This window comes from Oncorhynchus mykiss, chromosome 6 (genome assembly GCF_013265735.2).
Source record: "Oncorhynchus mykiss isolate Arlee chromosome 6, USDA_OmykA_1.1, whole genome shotgun sequence".
Classification (NCBI taxonomy): domain Eukaryota; kingdom Metazoa; phylum Chordata; class Actinopteri; order Salmoniformes; family Salmonidae; genus Oncorhynchus; species Oncorhynchus mykiss.
The window spans coordinates 63,659,630-63,682,698 of NC_048570.1; the positions used below are offsets into that span (position 1 = coordinate 63,659,630).

Sequence of the window (23,069 nt, forward strand, 5' to 3'; positions counted from 1 at the left end):
TCCATATTACTGCTGGCTGCGCTTTGCTACCACCGAAATATCTTGAAGATTGCCCATTATTATAAAAAATAAGGGCTCAAAAACAGAGGCAGTGGGAGAACCTATTCAAGTAAGTAAATATATTTTGAAATGTTAAACTATGTATTACACTTCTAGTAGGCTAACTCAACTGAGCTGCTAGCTAACAAGCTAACTTCACACTGTTTAGCTAAATGAATTAAATGTCATTATCTAGATAACTTTCTATTAGCTAACTACAGTATCTTGATGTAATCATTGTTTTTAAATTACAGTCTCCAAATGCATTTGTTGATCACAGCCTAGGAAGAGATTGCAGCTCTAGCTGTCAGTAAAGGGAGAGTGTAGGCTACTGGACAGGGCAGGTCACTTTGTGGGAGGACATTATACAAATATTCTCCAGTCCCAAGAAAGAAAGAACGGAGGACAGAGAGATAATAACAACATAATGTTCAGTGCTGACTAATTTCAGTATAAGGAATTCTGTTTTATTGTGATGTTTTCTGTCCTCAGTTATGGAAAGTTGTGAAAGCCTGTGTTTGCAGATGAAGAGAGAGGTCCTAATGAATGTCCCAAGAGTCTAATAGTGTGTTTCCGTACAGGATTTACCCCAGTGTTTTACCTAAAAGGCTCAAACTTTTTGTTTCCATCTATGTGGGCCGGCACCCGTGTCTGGGCCGTGGCTCCGGCAGACCTGCTCTCACTTGGGGCCAAAGCCAGGCCACTGGTACTTTTTAGCCCACATATACATAACTTTAACACCTTCTCACACAGTAACTGTGTATACCAGCGTATTTTTGTATATAACTTTTGCTAACATAGTTAGGCCTACCTATATGCCCTGCGTTATATGTGTAGGCCTACATGTTAGCACATGTTGTATACAAAAACAGTTGAACATCACACACAATGTATAAACCTATTATAATTGGAGAAGGCTGGAGGTCTGATAGGTGTGCAGGGTTCTGTTTCAGCCCAGAAATAACACACCTGATTCAACTTATCAAACCTAATGAGTTGATAATCAAGTGTACTATTGCTGGGCTGGAACAGAAGTCTGCTCACCCAGTAGATCAGGGATTAATGGAGCAAGGTTAGTCACTGCTGGTATCAAGTTTTTTGTTCACCTGAAATTGTTTTACTAATAATAGCCTACTTGTTACTACCACTCACTTTTCTATTGTTTAGACTAAGATGTCTAATCTTGACATAAGAGTTAGCTTACTTGTACATTTTGCAGTGATGAAGTGTTTAAAACAAGTTAACTGTTAAAATATTATTCAAAATGAACTAGTGTCGATGTTGATTAATCACAATCCTGCAATAAAGAAGAGAAGGGGTTCTGTCTCTGTGTCTTTAATGTCTCTGTGTTGTATTCTCAAATGAACATTTCCTTTTTGTCTAGTTGTAAGATCTCCAGTCTTGTTTAATTGTCACTCTGTCTCAGTATATCAGCTATCTGAATCAATTTTGCAGCTTATCATATGGCATGCATCACTGGCCTTATGGGGATCTGTCATCTGAAGCAGAGAACAGCAAAACTCTCACATGGTTTACATGTTGAGCTATATGTTCTCAATTTAAAACCATACTAGTAGACTATATACAGTCGGAAGTTTACATGCACCTTAGCCAAATACATTTAAACTCAGTTCACAATTCCTGGCATTTAATCCTAGTAAATATTCCCTGTCTTAGGTCAGTTAGGATCACCACTTTATTTTAAGAATGTGAAATGTCAGAATAACAGTAGAGTGATTTATTTCAGCTTTTATTTCTTTCATCACATTCCCAGTGGGTTAGAAGTTTACATACACTCAATTAGTAGTTGGTAGCATTGCCTTTAAATTGTTTAACTTGGGTCAAATGTTTCAGGTAGCCTTCCACAAGCTTCCCACAATAAGTTGGGTGAATTTTGCCCCATTCCTCCTGACAGCTGGTGTAACTGAGTGAGGTTCGTACACCTCAGGTTTGTAAGCCTCACAAGCTTTTTCAGTTCTGCCCACACATTTTCTATAGGAGTGAGGTCAGGGCTTTGTGATGGCCAATCCAATACCTTGACTTAGTTGTCCTTAAGCCATTTTTCCACAACTTTGGAAGTATGCTTGAGGTCATTGTCCATTTGGAACACCCATTTTTGACCAAGCTTTAACTTCCTGACTGATGTCTTGAGATGTTGCTTCAATATGTCCACATAATTTTCCCTCATGATGCCATGTATTTTGTGAAGTGCACCAGTCCCTCCTGCAGCAAAGCACCCCCACAACATGATGCTGCCACCCCATTGCTTCGCGGTTGGGATGGTGTTGTTCGACTTGCAAGCCTCCTTTTTCCTCCAAACATAACGATGGTCATCATGGCCAAACAGTTCTATTTTTGTTTCATCAGACCAGAGGACATTTCTCCAAAAAGTACGATCTTTGTCCCCACGTGCTGTTGCAAACCGTAGTCTGGCTTTTTTATGGCGGTTTTGGAGCAGTGGCTTCTCCCTTGCTGAGCGGCCTTTCAGGTTGTGTAGATATAGGACTTGTTTTACTGTGGATATAGATACTTTTGTACCTGTTTCCTCCAGCATCGTCACAAGGTCCATTGTTGTTGTTCTGGGATTGATTTGCACTTTTCTCACCGAAGTACGTTCATCTCTAGGAGACAGAACATGTCTCCTTCCTGAGCGTTATGACAGCTGCGTGGTCCCATGGTGTTTATACTTGGGTACTATTGTTTGTACAGATGAACATGGTACCTTCAGGCGTTTGGAAATTGATCCCAAGGATGAGCCAGACTTGTGGTGGTCTACCGTTTTTTATCTGAAGTCTTGGCTGATTTCCTTTGATTTCCCCATGATGTCAAGCAAAGAGGCACTGCGTTTGAAGGTTGGCCTTGAAATACATCCACAGGTACACCTCCAATTGACTCAAATGATATCATTTAGCCTATCAGAAGCCTCTAAAGCCATGACATCATTTTCTGGAATTTTCCAAGTTTAAAGGCACAGTCAACTTAGTGTATGTAAACTTCTGACCCACTGGAATTGTGATACAGGGAATTATAAGTGAAATAATCTTTCTGTAAACAATTGTTGGAAAAATGACTTGTGTCATGCACAAAGTAGATGTCCTAAGCGACTTGCCAAAACTATAGTTTGTTAACAAGAAATTTGTGGAGTGGTTGAAAAACGAGTTTTAATGACTCCAACCTAAGTGTATGTAAACTTCCGACTTCAACTGTATGAGGCAATCCATATACCAGTGCTGCAGGCTGGTCTCATAGACTAGACGTAACATAGTAAACGTACAGCCGGTACACTCAAATAGAGCCCCACAGTGAAGGTGTCATAATACCAATAAAACCTAGCGGTCAAACAGGGAAATAGTTTTTCCACCATAGAAACAATTAAAATAAGGGCTGTATGTCATGTAGGCTTATCTTAGCGTGACGTTTTTTGATAAACATGTAAATCTCTCTCAGACAAGTTGGCCTTTATCAATATATTCAGCTCTGTTTACTCTCAGATTTGAACATGCTAATTACCATCAAAGTAGACATCATAGAAGACTACAAATCCCTGCAAGCTCGTGCATGTCTTCTCTAGCTGACACCTTTGCTAATAGGTATTGTGATAATTTAAAACTTACTTTAGACAGTTCACAAAAGTATTAATTTAAAAACATTTAGCCAATTTATTCATGACTAAATTTAGCTAACATTAGATAGTTAATCCAGATATTCTTACCTTTGCCTTTATTCAGCTGTCTCATCCAGATCATGGTATTTGTAGTTCTTTATGATAGCCACATTAGCAGCTAATTAGCATTTCATTTTTGGGGAGTAAATGCAGGCGAATATATTGATGAAAGGCAACTTGTCAGGAGCCTCCCGAGTGGCGCAGCGGTCTAGGGCAGTGCTAGAGGCATCACTACAGACCCTGGTTTGATCCCAGGGTGTGTCGCAACTGGCCGCGACTTGGAGACCCATGAGGTTCCATGGGTCTCCATGAGGTCCCACACAATTGGCCCAGCATCGTCCAGGTTAGGAGAGGGTTTGGCCGTCCTTTTCCCATTGCGCTCTAGCGACTCCTGTGGCGGGCTGGGCACATGCACGCTGACTTCAGTCACCAGTTGCACAGTGTTTCCTCTGACACATTGGTGCAACTGGCTTCCGGGTTAAGTGGGCAGTGTGTCAAGATGCAGTGCGACTTGGCAGGGTCGTGTTTCGGAGGACACATGGCTCTCGACCTTCGCCTCTCCCGAGTCCATACGGGAGTTGCAGCGATGGGACAAGACTAACTACCAATTGGATAACATGAAATTGGGGAGAAAAAGGGGTAAAAAATATAATAAATAAAAAAGTCACCTTGTCCTTGAGAGATTTACACAGTTATCAAAACATCATGCCTGGGTAAGCCTACACGAAACACAGCCCTTATTTGAACTGTTTCTAAAATCTCCTATGGGAAAAATGAATGGTGGAAAAACAATTAAAGCAGGACAATTAGCGAAGAGGCAACTCAAATTAACTTTGATCGCTTTTATTAGAATTTTTACATTGCTAAAAGTTACACTTATTTTTCATGCCACAAGAGGTACCGGATGTGTCCAAATAGGTTCCGGAAAGAGGAACGGAGAGGTGCCAGATCCTCTTCCGGCTCAAATTAAGCACTGACATTAACACTAACCCCTAACCTTAACCCATAGCCTAGCTAACGTTAGCCATCTAACTAGAATTCATGACATATCATACGTTTTGCAAATTCATAACATACTGTACATTTTGCAAATTTGTAACATATAATATGAATTGTAATTCATAACATATCATACGAAATGGGTGATGGAAATCCACAAATTAATACCATGCTAAACGTAATATATCATACTAAATGAAGCGTCACAGATTTACGTACAAGATAATACAAAATGCTCGGACCAGGTTGAGTGCGGACAAAATTATAAAAATTCAACCCTTGTAATTTAAGTACAGTATGAAAGTTAGGCGATGACAATTAGGTTACAGGATATGAGAATTAGAGGTAACATATTTTGAGGTTCATTTTATTTGATTCATTTTAGCAATGTTGCTTGCAAAAAGGTAGCCGTTGTTCCCATAGTAGACAGACCAGGCGTATTCAACTCTTACCCTACGAGGTCTAAATTAGTCCCTGATTAAAGGGGAACAATGAAGGCAGTGGAATTGGCTTCGAGGTCCAGAGTTGAGATGGATAGACAGTACTATGGTTGCTTTATGTATCACTGACCCTGAATAAGTTAGATACTGGGCTAACACAGCTAACCCTTTAGGTCAATAATATACTTTTTTTTATTAACATTTTGTTGCCTTTATAATCCTGAGAGAAATTGAACTAGCTAGTAGGTAACTGTAGCTAGTTATACCTAGGTAGCTTACAAGGTTAACTGACTTGTCAAAGTGAACCTCATTGTGACTAGCTACTTCTTTTCCCGGGGCTCATGCAAGCCTGTACACCCAAATATCACTCCAGAAACTTCAAAATAAGAAATATTGAAATGGCCAGCATTGTAGACCATTTTTCCTCTCTTGCTGCAGCTTTATCTCGTCCCGAAACAACAGAGAAATGCTGTAAAAACCAGGGTGATGCAAACGTTCTAAAATGTTTGGTCACCATCCAGTGCTTGTTTTATAGATTTTTTTTGTCTTTACGCACTGAGGGGGTTTGATTAATCTCGCTCGGGTGCCCGTGTAGGCGTGTTTTGCACCATGATTTACACCTGGTTCCCTCCCCTCTTTAGCTACTTTTTGCCATGGAACTTCCCCAGGCTTCCCGTTTTAGGGAAGCTTGGTTCACAATGAGGCTAGGTTTGATACAACTCCTAGTTTGATTATTTGGTTTTATCCTCGCCCAGAATCATATTTTATTTTAGTGATTGATGGCAGAGTTTAAACTAAACACATATGTTTGATTAAATATATATATTGTAAGTGGCTAGAGCAAGTTTGATCGTAGACATTTATTTAAATATTTTATTTATTTAAACTTTATTCAACTAGGCAAGTCCGTTAAGAACAAATTCTTACTTACAATGACGGCCTACCAAAAGGGAAAAGGCCTCCTGCAGGGACGGGGGCTGGGATTAAAAATGTAAAATAAATACAATATAAATATAGGACAAAACTGTCACGCCCTGGTCTTTATATTTTGTGTTTTCTTCATTATTTTGGTCAGGCCAGGGTGTGACATGGGTTTATTTATGTGGTGTGTTTTGTCTTGGGGTTTTCGTAGGTATTTGGATTGTGGTTTAGTGGGGTTCTCTAGCAAAGTCAATGGCTGTCTGGAGTGGTTCTCAATCAGAGGCAGGTGTTTATCGTTGTCTCTGATTGGGAACCATATTTAGGCAGCCATATTCTTTGAGTGTTTCATGGGTGATTGTTCCTGTCTCTGTGTTTGTTGTCACCAGATAGGCTGTATAGGTTTTCACAGTACATTTTTGTATTGTTCGTGTTTCATCATCATTATTAAAGATGAATCTAAATTACCACGCTGCATTTTGGTCCGACTCTCTTTCACCTAAAGAAAACCGTAACAAAAACACACATCACGACAAGAGAGACAACACAACACTACATAAAGAGAGACCTAAGACAACAACATAGAAAGGCAGCAACACATGACAACACAGCATGGTAGCAACACAGCAACACAACATGGTAGCAGCAGAAAACATAGTACAAACATTATTGGGCACAGACAACAGCACAAAGGAAAAGATGGTAGAGACAACAATACATCACACAAAGCAGCCACAGTGTCCATGATTGAGTCTTTGAATAAAACTGTCCCGTTTGAGTATTTGTTGCAAATCTGATGGCCGAATAGTAAAGAACACCTAGCCGCTCGAGAGCACCCTGACTTGCCGATCTATAAATGACATCTCCAAAATCTAGCATGGGTAGGATGGTCATCTGAATCAGGGTTAGTTTGGCAGCTGGGGTGAAAGAGGAGTGAATACAATAGAGGAAACCAAGTATAGATTTTACTTTAGCCTGCAGCTTTGATATGTGCTGAGAGAAGGACAGTGTACCGTCTAGCCATACTCCCAAGTACTTGTATGAGGTGACTATCTCAAGCTCTAAACCATCAGAGGTAGTAACACCGGTAGGGAGAGGGGCATTCTTCTAACCAAACCACATGACCTTTGTTTTGGAGGTGTTCAGAACAAGGTTACGGGTAGAGAAAGCTTATTGGACACTAAGTAAGCTTTGTTGAGCGTTTAACACAAATTCTGTGGAGCCCTTGAGCCAAGCCACTCACAATGCTCAGTACAGACTCAGAATGTTGTAGTGCTTTGTTAAGGAGCACTGGTAAAGTAAGATCCATGGCCTTGTGTAAATGTGCCATTGATCTCCTTCCACTTGGTATAGGAGAGTCAGTTCCATTTCCACATCTTTGAAGGCATGCTGATCCAGCTGCTTGGCTAGATGTCATGTGTCCTTGTCAGTTAGGCTGTAAATAGAAACATGCAGAGGAAGCCTTTGTAGAGTCCCCTAGCTGAGGGCAGAAACATGTCATGACATCATCATGCGCTGGATGATTAATTCAGACACTCAAGTTGTATTTTATACTCTGCCACTTCACAGGAGAATGGGTTTTAATTAAAAAAGATGGCTCGGCTCTTGCATGGGTGAGATATTTTTAATTAACACCACATGAAAAACAATGTGCCTCTCAACCAATTGAATGTGTTTGTTTACTCAAAATTGAAGTGTTGCTGGATTGAGGAAGAAGAGGATATTATTATTATTTCTCTCCTCACACCTTTCCTCCCTAATGTTTCTCACATTCAGAAGTCTACATCTGGACTTTCCACACTCCCCGTTCAGTACCATCTATGGAGTGCCCATCAACAGCCCTGGGACACTCTACCCCTCTGAGTTGCCCCCGTCATATGAGTCTGTGGTGGGGTTGGGGATGGGGCAGACCCCTGCCAGTCAGGTGAGTAGCACTACCATCCTTCCCCCATAAAAGACCAGTGTACTAGCCAGCCTCTTTCTAACATTACACGTTGTCTATTCACAGTCAGAGTTGTTTAGAACCCCTCTCACTGTTGAATACGTCCCTGTTTACATGCACATTGTAAGAACACAACTACAAAGGAGAGTGCTAAGAAAGCCCCCCCCCCTCATCAATCTACACACAATACCATATAATAACAAAGCAAAAGCAGGTTTTTACATTTTTTTTGCAAATGTATAAAAATAAAAAAAACTGAAATATCACATTCATTTACATAAGTATCCAGACCCTTTACTCAGTACTTTGTTGAAGAACCTTTGGCAGCGATTACAGCCTCCAGTCTTCTTGGGTATGACGCTACAAGCTTGGCACACCTGTATTTGGGGAGTTTCTCCCATTCTTCTCTGCAGATCCTCTCAAGCTTTTTCCGGTTGGATGGGGAGAGTCACTGCACAGCTATTTTCAGGTCTTTGCAGGGATCTGGCTTGGCCCTTCAAGTACATTCAGAGACTTGCCCCGATGCCACTTCTGCGATGTCTTGGCTGTGCGCTTAGGGCTGTTGTCCTGTTGGAAGGTGAACCTTAACCCCAGTCTGAGATCCTGAGCGCTATGGAGCAGGTTTTCATCAAGGATGTCTCTGTACTTTTCTCTGTTCATCTTTCCCTTGATCCTGACTAGTCTCCCAGTCCCTGCTGCTGAAAAACATCCCCACAGCATGACGCTGCCACCACCATGCTTTGCCGTTGGGATGGTGCCAGGTTTCCTCCAGATGTCACGCTTGACATTCAGGCAAAAGAGTTCAATCTTGGTTTCATCAAACCAGATAATCTAATTTTTCATGGTCTTAGAGTCTTTAGGTGCCTTTTGGCAAACTCCAAGCGGGCTGTCATGTGCCTTTTACTGAGGAGTAGCTTCCGTTTGGCCACTCTACCATGAAGGCCTGATTGGTGGAGTGCTGCAGAGATGGGCAGATATGGTTGTCCTCTAGAAGGTCCCCCCATCTCCACAGATGAACTCTGGAGCGCTGTCAGAGTGACCATCGGGTTCTTGGTCACCTCCCTGACCAAGGCCCTTCTCCCCGGATTGCTCAGTTTGGCCGGGCTGCCAGCTCTAAGGGCCTTGGTAGTTCCAAACTTCTTCCATTTAAGAATGATGGAGGCCACTGTGTTCTTGGGGACCTTCAATGCTGCAGATTTTTTTGGGAACCCTTCCCCAGATTGGTTCCTCGACACAATCCTGTCTCGGAGCTCTACAGACATCTCCTTTGACCTCATGGCTTTTTCCTTCTCTGAAATGCACTGTCCACTGTTGGACCTTATATAGACCGCAGTGTGCCTTTCCAAATCATGTCCAATCAATTTAATTTATCACAAGTGGACTCCAATCAAGTTGTTGAAACATCTCAAGGATGATCAATGGAAACAGGATGCACCTGAGCTCAATTTCTAATCTCATAGCAAAAGGTTTGAATACTTATGTAAATAAGGTATATGTTTTTTTATATACAGTTGAAGTCAGATGTTTACATACACTTAGGTTGGAGTCATTAAAACTCGTTTTCAACCACTCCACAAATTTCTTGTTAACAAACTATAGTTTTGGCAAGTCGGTTAGGACATCTACTTTGTGCAAGACACAGGTCATTTTTACATCTGTTGTTTACAGACACATTTTTTCACTTATAATTCACTGTATCACAATTCCAGTGGGTCAGAAGTTTACATACACTAAGTTGATTGTGCCTTTAAACAGCTTGGAAAATTCCAGAAAATGATGTCATGGCTTTAGAAGCTTCTGATAGGCTAATTGACATAATTTGAGTCAATTGGAGGTGTACCTGTGGATGTATTTCAAGGTCTACCTTCAAAACTCAGTGCCTCTTTGCTTGACATCATGGGAAAATCAAAAGAAATCAGACAAGACTTCAGAAAAAAATTGTAGATCTCCACAAGTCTGGTTCATCCTTAGGAGCAATTTCCAAATGCCTGAAGGTACCATGTTCATCTGTACAAACAATAATACGCAAGTATAAACACCATGGGACCACGCAGCCGTCATACCGCTCAGGAAGGAGACATGTTCTGTCTCCTAGAGATGAACGTACTTTGGTGAGAAAAGTGCAAATCAATCCCAGAACAACAGCAATGGACCTTGTGAAGATGTTGGAGGAAACAGGTACAAAAGTATCTATATCCACAGTAGAACGAGTCCTATATCTACATAACCTGAAAGGCCACTCAGCAAGGAAGAAGCCACTGGTACAAAACCGGCATAAAAAAGCCAGACTAAGGTTTGCAACTGCACATGGGGACAAAGATCGTACTTTTTGGAGAAATGTCCTCTGACCATTGTTATGTTTGGAGGACAAAGGTGGGAGGCTTGCAAGCCGAACAACACCATCCCAACCGTGAAGCACAGTGGTGGCAGCATCATGTTGTGGGGGTGCTTTGCTGCAGGAGGGACTAGTGCACTTCACAAAATCATCATGATGAGGAAAATTACGTGCATATATTGAAACAACATCTCAAGACATCAGTCAGGAAGTTAAAGCTTGGTTGCAAATGGGTCTTCCAAATGGACAATGACACCAAGCATACCTCCTACGTTTAGGCAAAATGGCTTAAGGACAACAAAGTCAAGGTATTGGAGTGGCCATCACAAAGCCCTTGACCTCAATCCTGTAGAAAATGTGTGGACAGAACTGAAAAAGCATGTGCGAGCAAGGAGGCCTACAAACCTGACTCAGTTACACCAGCTCTGTTAGGGGGAATGGGGCAAAATTCACCCAACTTATTGTGGGAAGCTTGTGGAAGGCTACCTGAAACGTTTTAAACAAGTTAAAGACAATGCTATCAAATACTAATTGAGTGTATGTAAACTTCTGACCCACTGGGAATGTGATGAAAGAAATCAAATCTGAAATAAATTACTCTACTATTATTCTGACATTTCACATTCTTAAAATAAAGTGGTGATCCTAACTGACCTAAGACAGGGAATATTTACTAGGATTAAATGTCAGGAATTGCGAAAAACTGAGTTTAAATGTATTTAGCTAATGTATATGTAAACTTCCAGCTTCAACTGTATATTTGCAAAAGTTTCAGAACCTGCTTTTGCTTTGTCGTGGGGTATTGTATGTAGATTGATGAGGAAAACAATTTAATTAATCGATTTTAGAATAAGGCTGTAACCTAACAAAATGTGGGAAAAGTCAAGGGGTCTGAATACTTTCCGGGTGTACTATAAGTGTGATGGAAAAAGTCTAATTTAGATGAGATACAGAAGACACATCTTGTCTGGTAGAACATCAGAGCGGGTATAGATTTCAGTTTGATGAGTTTAACGTAACATCCTGTTTTTCCTTTGAACTCAATCATGGAGGTACTATTGTTGTGAGATGATTTCTTCAAGAAATATAGTTGGTTTCCTGTTGAATGCATTTGAGTCGTTCCACCAATTGGGTACCTTTTGAGAAGTGGAACTTGGTAAAGAAAATAACATTTGATTTCATCTAATTTTAATATTGTCATTAAGAGCACATGTTCAACTTCCTAAAAAAACATTTTTTCCCATCTCTTGAGGTTAAATTAAAACATGTTTTTATAGTAATTGCCTATAAGTGCCAAATATAGTAACAGGGTTGACTGTAACAGGGTTGACTGTAACAGGGTTGACGATTTCATCTTAAATCAGCCATACATCCCCTTGTGACAGGGGGGGATTGAAGCTTGTTGTGTGCAACAGGGAGTGGCAATTGAATGCAAGCTTAACAAAAAATGCCATTCAATCATTGGCGCAGTCATCTGTTTAGGGCTGAGTGGTGCTTTATGGCTCTCCTAAGACAGACAAGGGCGTATGTCTCTTACATGACAGTGATGGGAAACCACAGGAGACAAAGACATAGGAATCGAATCTATAACAAAGCTGGGTCGTTCCACAAAAAGAGTGCCTTTTGTGTCCCTTTGATATTTTAAGAGACATTGGTGCACCAAAATTTTAGAGCAAAATTTATTATTTTCTCTAAAATGTAATACCAAAAGGCTTCCCTTCCTCTTTTAGAGCTCTCTGCACAGATCTCCTGAAAATGATCTTCTAACAAAGATTCTGCGAATAAGGTCAAATCAATATAGAGTTTTCTCACCTGAAGTACATGCCTTTGAAGTGTTGATGCAGGGAAAGCACCTCAGGGGACTGGCTACTGTTAGATGTATGCCTCATAGGGGAGCAGCTGCAATAGGAGGGATCTAGATTCCCCCTGAATAGACATTCTAGTCGCTCACCTCTTGCAGGTTGACAAGAATAGAGGTATGGACCCGAAATGATCAGTTTGTACAGGTGACTGCAGCTTATGAACGATAAGACAGAGGTATTGTATTGGAACATGCTTTATATTAAATGGTACTACAGACACTACACGGCGTTACATGCTTCTAAGACCCTGATTATCCTTTTCCATATTCACTGCTATGATTTAGAAATACTCATCATGATGGGATGAGAAAGCAAGCACACTTAACACATAACATAATAAGCATTCAATTATTTAAGAAAACCACATTACAGTGACAGTTCACCACCTCTAAAATGGCAATGGAATTCCTGATGTGGAGTGGGTGATGTGTGCTTAGAGAGCTCTCTACTGGCCAGAGTGTGGTACTGAGCACATGGTTGCCAGATGTGTCGGGAAGAAGCAGCAGCCTCTGACAGATGTTCTCCAAAAGGATTCTCTGCCTCTCCCACCTGTTCCTCATTAACAAGGGTTTCACTAATGGCAGATTTATTTGGTTCCCTCACTCACTATCCCTTTGGAAATGTGTGTCTCCTTTGTTAACTGTAAGAACTAATCATGTGTGTGTGTGTGTGTGTGTGTCTGTCTGTCTGTCCGCCTCTCTACAGGTCACTACCAGCAATGATCAGTCCAGCCTCTGTGAGAGAAACGCCACAGCTGGTCTCAGTACTCAGGGTAAGGAAGGCTTAATCACTATCGTTACAGCCACCCCTCACACCACTTTGACTGTGTGTGTGAACAGGCTGGTGTATCTCACCCATAGGATTGAGCCATGTTTGATATCTATGCCTGTACTATAATTTGGTGCAGCTGATGCTTGTGCTCTCCTGTGTCTTGTCCCAGCCTCGGTGGACAGTGCCTCTCTAATGGTATCAGAGGAGGTAGCAGAAATTCCAGACCACAGTTGCTCCTCAGAGGATCTCTGTTCCCTGGAGGTGCAGGGCTCTGACTCCTCTCCCTATGGCACGCTGCACACCGCCCCCACTGATGGCAGCTCCATCAGTCTAGAGTTCAGTGCCCGCTTCTCCCACCGCCACCGCGGCCTGGCACGGGTCGACTACACTGGCTACAGCGAGTCCTCCCACACACAGGACTCCATACCCCACTCTCCAGACTGGTCCATAGAGAACGGCAACATACAGGAGCACGAGGAGCCCAAGGGAGGAGTAAAGCTACACGCAAACCTCAGAGAACGAGCCAGTAGGAGGCAGCTGATTCTTCCTGTCCCTCCTACTCCTCCCTCCCTGCCCTCTGCCTCCCCCTCTGCAGCCGCAGCCACAGTCTCCGTAGAGGTAGCCACAGCAGCCCAGAGCCTCCCTGCCTGCCCCTCCACGTCCCCCCCTTCCCGGCCCCGTGGCTCCCGGCTGTGCTTCAGTGTGTGGTCCCCATCCTCCTCTTCCTCCTGCCCGGCCTCGCAGCCCCCTTCTACCTCAGCGCCCGCAGAGCGACCCCGCATGCTCCGGTCTGGCAGGAGGTATCGCAAGCTGGCTCGCATCGTACGCTCCACCAGCGACCCCATCTCCTGTACCTCCATATCTGGAAGTACGTGAGTTGTTCCTGTGTCGGCACGGCATTGTTCCCCATGTGTTGTTTAGGAAAGATCCGGTCATTACTGTTGAGATGAACCGGGTTAATCAGACCACATAGGCAGCTAGCATCACTTCATTTGGTGAAATGCAAATAATATACTTTAGCATAAGTACTTGTTCACCATAAGGCTAACATCTCCCTCTGCAGGTGACAGCTGTGGCTGCCCCTCTGCAAGCAACCCTCCTCCTGAAGATTCTCCTCAGACTTCACCAGAGCAAGGTAACGCCCACCCCACCAGAGCCTTTTACCACCTCTCTACTATATACGCCTTTCACATCTCCCCACCAGATCACTCCCCACCTAACCTGGCAGTCTACACATACAGTACCTCTGGCAAAAACACCCATTTAAACCAGCGACTCGTAGGTGAAAATAGCGTTCACCTACAGAATGTGCAAATGTGTTGAATATGTTGAGTCCCGCCTGATTGGATGTTGTATGTTTGTGTCTTTGGTGTGTTCAGAGTCTACAGAGGTGGCAGCTCCTCCCCACGCCGCTGCCAAAGTCAGCACCCGCAGTGGTAGGAAGCAGAAGGAGGGGAGGAAAGTGGACATCCGCCTCAAACCGCGAGCCCTGCACACGGTCTCCAACGAGCGCCCACACTCTCTGGCTGACCTCAAGACGTATAAAGACACCAAAATCCTGGTGGCCAAATTCCTGGAGCACTCCAGCTGCAGTCTACCTCCAGAGGTCCAGCAGGTGGTCAACAGCATCAAGTATGTCATCAAGTCTGACGAGAGACACATGGAGGAAGCTATATTCAGTGCCAATGTCATAGATCAGGTACGTCTATCGATGAGCATGAGTATGAATGCATATGAAAAAAAGCTGGTCTGATAATTTAATGAAACCATTGTTGGATCATTCTGGGCTAAACTGTTGGTCTGTTGGTCAGGTGATGACACAGTCACAACGCATCATCGGCAGCCCAAGGAAGCGTGCCCATGAAGACCTGCACCTCCAAAGCTGTGGAGCCTTGAGTTCCCCTTTCTCATCCCTGCGGCGTCCACCTATAGCACCAGGGCCTCCCAACCCCCCTGCTCCCCTGGACTCCTCTCCCTCACCCTCTGAACGCACTCAAAGCCTTTTGTGTAGAGAGACCATCCTTTGACCGCCCTCCCTCCCCACCAAGGACTCAACCCCTATCTCTATCTCATTGTGCCCTGTGAGATTGTGCCAAGACATTAGCAGAAACAAACTCAGTAAGTCATGTCTGGACTGGATTGGCTTCTGTTCTCTCTCATATCAAAAACACCAGAATGTTATTTTCTCCCTCAAGGGATTTTTTAAAGTCTCAACCTTGTAAAACACACTTGTAAGCCAACTAAATGGAGATGTCATGATGAAAAACTAGTGCTCTACTTTATCAAAAGGAAAAAAACAACTTTGTATTAAAACTGTGAACTGGACAGACTTGGGATGGTACTAGCTCCTGCAGACTTTATGGATTCTAACTCTGGCTGAATACTGTGTGCCACTGCAGGACAGAGAACTTTGCAAAAGTGGATTATTTAACTTACCTCAATGTGTTACAATTCTTATCAGTGTTACAATAAAATATGACTTTCTATGTTGTAGTCGACCTCCTTCTTTCAACAATGGTATATCTTTTGAACATTACATACATTTTTAGGAGGCACGAGAGGCGCAGAAGTCCATACTTAAAGAAGATGCATGGCACAACTGAATAGTTTAGAAGAATAAAATAATGTATCAATGTACAAAACACACAAATTGTGTAATATTTTTAAAAACTTGGTCATTGTAACTTACGAAATATCAAGATCTTGCGGTTTTACAAACTATTCTGAATCAGATAGGTTGCCATCCAATTGACAAAAGATTCAGGTGAATGTTCTAAAATCTACATAAAACAATATGCACATTTTCCCAACAGAGGTGTTTCCATCAAACTGACTTATTAGCGGATAAAATGCTGTGCGTGATGACGTAGTGTACATAAAATGACTTTTGCACTTAACTTTTCATGTTCTGAATAAATCAATTGAAGTTTAAAGGGATAGTTTATCCCAATTACAAAATTACATATTGGTTTTCTTACCCTGCAAACAGTCTATGGACAAGGTATGACAGCAATCCACATTTTGGTTTAGTTTCCCTGGCACTGTTTCCATATACTAACCTTTTAAGATTTTTGGCACAAATCCCATTCAAGTCATGGGACATATATTTTTCTGGCGTCATTTCCAAATCATGTGAAAGTATCTAAAATCGATTGTGAACCTCAAGAAAGTCACTTAAAGATGTTTTAAACATTTTCTCTTATTGATCCAGACAGGTGAGTGTCGTGACATGCAGCACTTTAGGGTGGACCCATGGGTGAAATTAGATTACATTTCTTCCGGTACTATGTGTGCACACCCAAAAAAATGATGGGCCTAATCAAAGAAGTACATATAGAATCCCTATTAATTCAATAGGATCTCTGTGGGCCTAGTCCTAAAGATGTATCATTTAACTTTTAAAATGTACAATATTACCTTTTATTGTGGCATAACCACAACTAGTCATAATGTTTTCATCTGATTGTCAAACATTCACTTCAAAGGGCTCCTTTACCAGGCACCCGCGCACATTCATCCACTCGCAACACATTTCCCGCCTCCAAACAGAGGTAAATGGAAAGAGACATGCGTTACACAAAACACCAAAAAGTGTAATAACACATGACATTTGGTGATTGTCATTAGGCTAGAATGTATGCATCCACTGCTGTCCCACGTCTCGGGTTTCCGGGACTATTCATCTCCGTTTTCTTGAAATGTTGTTTTAATTATTGTGATAGACTCATGTTTTAACAATACGGTTTACCCCCACTATTTATTTTGCTGGGACTCTGCACCACCTTACTTTCACCCCTGGAGGCACCTACCTGTCTCAATCAATGAGAGAATATTTCTAATAGACAAGATGGCGATGTACACATACTTCATGGAGTAAAACATTTTAATAACGGAGCATTTCCAAAATTCTAACGACGCGGACATTTTAGAAGATAAATGTTTTGCCGAACGAAGATAGTATCACCAAGTTAAGGTTGGTCGGAAATTCGCTGCTACGCCAAACAGCACCTATCCTGTAACGGCTAATGGAGCATCGATATGTATTAGAACATTTGCATGAAGCTCATGAAGTTCTGAAATAAGTTCTGAAGTTCATCATAACCTATTCCATCTGCTTATAAACTCTGCATGCTTTTACATGTTGTGGTGGTAGGCTACAACATCGTTTACGACATGGATTTTCTATCAATATTTACGCATAAAACCTTTCCATCGCAATTGTTGCATAATCCATTTTACCTACCCCAAAATATCCAACCTTCTACTTTAAATGTGTATTGTCACAGCCTCCCTATTCATTTCTCTTATCTAGCCCTGTGGATCCACCTACTGTTCTGGAGTGTGAATTCATTATACTTTGTAAGACAAAAAAGGGATGGGACAAAGGATGGGGAAAGGGGAAAAAAACTGCCCTACCAACTAACCCTAGACCCTTTAAAAGCTCACCACTATCTGATCCTGCACCAGGCCAGCAGCCTGGGAGGACTGGACACTATCTTGTAACACACATTGTAACTCTTCTGCAGTAAAATCACATACACCCAAGTACTTTTCTGCAGCACAACATCTTTTTTTCTGTGATTTATGTTCCATTTCTGCAGTACAGTTGATAACAATGGGAATGAACCCTAAGAAACACACTTACTGAAACACATGTTGTTCCTATCAATCTCTATAGGCCTTATCCTACTCACAGGAATCCCTCACCCTGGACCCCATCTTCCTCTACTACTCTCTTAACTGCCTTAGCATATGACACCTTCTGTACTACTCTGATCCTGGCAACCTCAACCTACCTTTCTCTCACCGGACACTTCTGATCTCCAGCACCATGGGTACCCCTAGAGTTAACACCTTTTCCCACCAATACTACATATTCCGTTGTCTTGTTTCCTCCTGTAAACTTATCACATCTAGGAATCTTCCAACACCGAGGCATCCCCAGTTGTTTCAGCAGCGGCACCTGAAACCGACCTCACCAAAAGAATATATATAAACTCCATGATGATTGTGGAGTCAGCATTCTGTGAGGACAGACTCTGGAAGACAAGAAGCAAGTACAGGGAGTGAATATTTAATGAATAAACAGACGTGACACAAACCACGAACAGCGTCTGGACAAGGGACCCATAACAACATTAATGCTGACTCGGGAAAGAAACTGAGGAAGTGACAGATATAGGGGAGGTAATTAATAACTTGATGGAGTCCAGGTGAGTCCAATGAAGCACTGATGCGCGTAACGATAGTGACAGGTGTGCGTAATGATGAGCAGTCTAGCGGCCTCGAGCCAGAGAGGGAGAGCAGGAGCGGGAGTCGACAGGACAGCACTGTAGGCTATCTGCAAGCTGTTGGCGCACGAACCAAGACCAGACTAGGCTATTTAACGCTAACGTTTTTGTGACAAAACTATTGGTAGAGTTCAAAATGTGATGAAACACAGGTTTTATTCGGTAAATGGAAATTTAAGCGAACGTCATCAGGAATGATTTTTATCTGCAACGTGTCTGTTTGGTGGAAACAATTGGTGGGGAAATTGTCACGTTCTGACCTTAATTTCCTTTTTTTTGTCTTTATTTAGTATGGTCAGGGCGTGAGTTGGGGTGGGCAGTCTATGTGTGTTTTTCTATGTTGGGGTTTTGAGTTCAGCCTAGTATGGTTCTCAATCAGAGGCAGGTGTCGTTAGTTGTCTCTGATTGAGAATCATACTTAGGTAGCCTGGGTTTCACTTTTGAGTTGTCGTGTTTGTTACCACACGGTACTGTTTCGGTTTTCGTTCATGTTCACAGTTATTGTATTTCATAGTGTTCAGTTATTGTCTTAAAATAAACGTTATGGACACTTGGTCCTCCGATCCTTCTCGCTACTCCTCCTCAGAAGAGAAGGAGGAATGCCGTTACAGAAATGCACTTTTTTGTGCATTTCTAGAATATTCACATGAAAATCTGTCGCCAATTGGATGGAAACTTAGCTAGAGTGTAATTTTACCAATAGGTATGCTGTTTCCATAAGACCTGTCATGACTTATTTTAATGGTTGTATGGAAACAGAGACAACAGGAGAAGTTAGAGGTTTCACTCTCAACAAAATCCTTACAAAATAAGCCCAATGCATCTCTACGGGCTTATTTTGGATTTATCTTGTCCCGTTGTTAGGTTGAAGATATGGGCATCTCGTCATTGTATTCAAATAATGGATGGAAACCTGCTTATTGTAGCCTACATCAACGTGACATGGTTGTTTCACTTCAACATGAAGTTATTTACCAGACCACTAACCAGAGGGGTATACGACAAATCTTAATCAATGAGTTAGCCAGATAACATGCCCAAATATTCTGAAATAACTTTTTATTTTTTAAAACACATATCAAAGTTGAACTTTCTTAATGAAACAGGAAATCAGTAGGTGTAGTTATTTATGGTTGTTTATCAAAGTCAGCTGGCTAACTCATTGATCCTGCTTTGTAGTATACCCCTCAGGTATGACATTGGTTGTTGTGTTCCAAACAGCATTGGCGCATTCTGTACAATTTCCACACATCAAGAGCACTCAATATATATCAATTGTAGGAGTATAAACTAAATCTCCATGAGGGTTAAGAAAAAAGCAGAACACCATTTAAAGCTATCAAGTTGCTAATTTTCTGTCGATTACCACTCTGACACCTTCAGTGTAGTGTCTGTTCTGATTCTTGATTGGTTCTCATTCTTTGAGGTTGTAGATACAATGACAAATTACACACACATACACATACACACAGAGACAGCGCTAGCCTTTAGGGGGCCCTTAAGCGAGACTTGTTTGGGGAGGCCCCTACCTCTCGGCAAAACATTTTAGTGCCACCCCCTCTTCACGGTGGAGAGAAATGTACGTTTTAAAGTTAGTTTACTGCAAATTCTACACATTTTGCCATAAGGCGTAGAGAAAACGTTGCCGTTTTAAAGGTGATTGACCTGTGTTTTATGTTTCCACACTATACTGTGAAATTGTGAACATGATAATGCTATTTTAGTGTAAGAGCTGTTTGAAAAGACTGCCGTGGGTTTGACGAAACATTTATTTTTACTGCTCTAATTAAGTTGGTAATCAGTTTATAATAGCAACTTTTTACTTTTTAATTTATTTTGCCTTTCTTTAACCAGGTAGGCTAGTTGAGAACAAGTTCTCATTTACAACTGCAACCTGGCCAAGATAAAGCAAAGCAGTGCGACACAAACAACAACACAGAGTTGAGTTACACATGGAATAAACAGAGCTGGAGGCAAACAAGCGTACAGTCAATAACACAATAGAAAAAACGAAAGTCTATATACAGTGTGTGCAAATGGCGTGAGGAGGTAAGGCAATAAATAGGCCATAGTAGCAAGTAATTACAATTTAGCAAATTAACACTGGAGTGATAGATGGGAAGATGATGATGTGCAAGTAGAAATACTGGTGTGCAAAAGAGCAGAAAAGTAAATAAAAACAATATGGGGATGAGGTAGGTAGATTGGATGGGCTATTTACAGATGGGCTATGTACAGCTGCAGTGATCAGTTAGCTGCTCGGATAGCTGATGTTGAGTGAGGGAAATATAAGTCTCCAGCTTCAGCGGTTTTTGGAATTCGTTCCAGTCATTGACAGCAGAGAACTGTAAAGAAAGGCAGCTTTGGGGATGACCAGTGAGATATACCTGCTGGAGCGTGTGCTACGGGTGGGTGTTGTTGTCGTGACCAGTGAGCTGAGATAAGGTGGAGCTTTAACTAGCAAAGACTTATAGATGACCTGGAGCCAGTGGGTCTGGCGACGAATATGTAGCGAGGGCCAGCCGATTAGAGCATACAGGTTGCAATGGTGGGTGGTATATGGGGCTTTGGTGACAAAACGGATGGCACTGTGATAGACTGCATCCAGTTTGCTGAGTAGAGTGTTGGAGGCTATTTTGTAAATGACATTGCCGAAGTCGAGGATCGGTAGGAGAGTCAGTTTTACTAGTGTATGTTTGGCGGCATGAGTGAAGGAGGCTTTGTTGCGAAATAGAAAGCCGATTCTAGATTTAATTTTGGATTGGAGATGTTTAATATGAGTCCGGAAGGAGAGTTTACAGTCTAGCCAGACACCTAGGTATTTGTAGTTGTCCACATATTCAGAACCATCCAGAGTAGTGATGCTATTCGGGCGGGCGGGTGCGGGCAGCGAATGGTTGAAAAGCATGCATTTAGTTTTACAAGTGTTTAAGAACAGTTGGAGGCCACGGAAGGAGTGTTGTGTGGCATTGAAGCTCGTTTGGAGGTTAGTTAACACAGTGTCCAAAGAAGGGCCAGATACATACAGAATGGTGTCGTCTACGTAGATGTGGATCAGGGAGTCACAAGTAGCAAGAGCGACATGGTTGATTTATACAGAGAAAAGAGTCGGCCCAAGAATTGAACCCTGTGGTACCCCCATAGAGACTGCCAGAGGTCCGGGCAACAGGCCCTCCAATTTGACACACTGAACTCTTGTCTGAGAAGTAGTTGGTGAACCAGGCGAGGCAGTCATTTGAGAAACCAAGGCTGTTGAGTCTGCCGATAAGAATACAGTGATTCACAGGTACACCTCCAATTGACTCAAATTATGTCAATTAGCCTATCAGAAGCTTCTAAAGCCAGTACATAATTTTCCAGCTGTTTAAAGGCACAGTCAACTTAGTGTATGTAAACTTCTGACCCACTGGAATTGTGATACAGTGAGTTATAAGTGAAATAATCTTTCTGTAAACAACTGTTGGAAAAATAACTTGTGTCATGCACAAAGTAGATGTCCTAACCAACTTGCCAAAACTATAGTTTGTTAACAAGAAATTTGTGGTGGTTGAAAAACAAGTTTTAATGACTCCAACTTATGTGTATGTAAACTTCCAACTTCATCTGTACATATGAGATGAGTCATGTAGGGTATGTAAACATTATATAACGTGGCATTGTTTAAAGTGACTAGTGATAAATGTATTACATCCAAGCAGTACCAGGCAGTGATACAGCCCAACAGGATGCTCTCGATTGTGCATCTGTAAAAGTTTGAGTGTTTTTGGTGACAAGCCAAATTTCTTAAGCCTCCTGTGGTTGAAGAGGTGCTGTTGCGCCTTCTTCACCACGCTGTCTGTGTGGGTGGACCATTTCCGTTTGTCCATGATGTGTACGCCGAGGAACTTAACTTTCCACCACAGGGGTGCTCCCTCTGCTGTTTCCTGAAGTCCACGATCATCTCCTTTGTTTTGTTAATGTTGAGTGTGAGGTTATTTTCCTGACACCACACTCCGAGGGCCCTCACCTCCTCCCTGTAGGCTGTCTCGTCGTTGTTGGTAATCAATTCTAACACTGTGCAAACTTGATGATTGAGTTGGAGGCGTGCATGGCCACGCAGTCATGGGTGAACAGGGAATACAGGAGAGGGCTGAGAATGCACCCTGGTGGGGCCCCAGTGTTGAGAATCAGCGGGGTGGAGATGTTGTTTCCTACCTTCACCACCTGGGTGTGGCCCGTCAGAAAGTCCATGACCCAGTCGCACAGGGCGGGGTTGAGACCCAGGGTCTCGGGCTTAATGATGAGTTTTGAGGGTACTGTGGTGTTAAATGCTGAGCTGTAATCGATGAACAGCATTCTTACATAGGTATTCCTCTTGTCCAGATGGGTTAGGGCAGTGTGCAGTGTACAGTGTGATTGCGATTGCGTCGTCTGTGGACCTATTGGGGCGGTAAGCAAATTGGAGTGGATCCATGGTGTCAGGTTGGGTAGAGGTGATGTGATCCTTGACTAGACTCTCAAAGCACTTCATGATGAAGGAAGTGAGTGCTACAGGGCAGCAGTCGTTTATCTCAGTTACCTTAGCTTTCTTGGGAACAGGAACAATGGTGGCCCTCTTGGATCATGTGGGAACAGTAGACTGGGATAGGGATTGATTGAATATGTCCATAAACACACCAGCCAACTGGTCTGCGCATGCTCTGAGGACGCGGCTAGGGATGTCGTCTGGGCCGGTAGCCTTGCGCGGGTTAACACGTTTAAATGTTTTACTATTGTTGGCTGCAGTGAAGGAGAGCCCGCAGGTTTTGGTAGCGGGCCGTGTCAGTGGC

General features: G+C 42.4%; 1 protein-coding gene across 1 annotated transcript in view; it reads left to right on the forward strand.

Annotated features, from left to right (window-relative positions):
• Positions 1-15,568, forward strand: part of LOC110526321 (protein FAM189A1) — a 146,728-nt gene extending 131,160 nt beyond the window's left edge. The window contains exons 7-12 of the mRNA XM_036980675.1: positions 7,837-7,984; positions 12,905-12,971; positions 13,140-13,838; positions 14,034-14,105; positions 14,350-14,669; positions 14,782-15,568. Of these exons, the coding sequence (XP_036836570.1) occupies positions 7,837-7,984; positions 12,905-12,971; positions 13,140-13,838; positions 14,034-14,105; positions 14,350-14,669; positions 14,782-14,997 (1,522 nt within the window). The 3' untranslated portion in view covers positions 14,998-15,568. The remainder of the gene's footprint in view (positions 1-7,836; positions 7,985-12,904; positions 12,972-13,139; positions 13,839-14,033; positions 14,106-14,349; positions 14,670-14,781) is intronic.
• Positions 15,569-23,069: the final 7,501 nt, after the last annotated feature.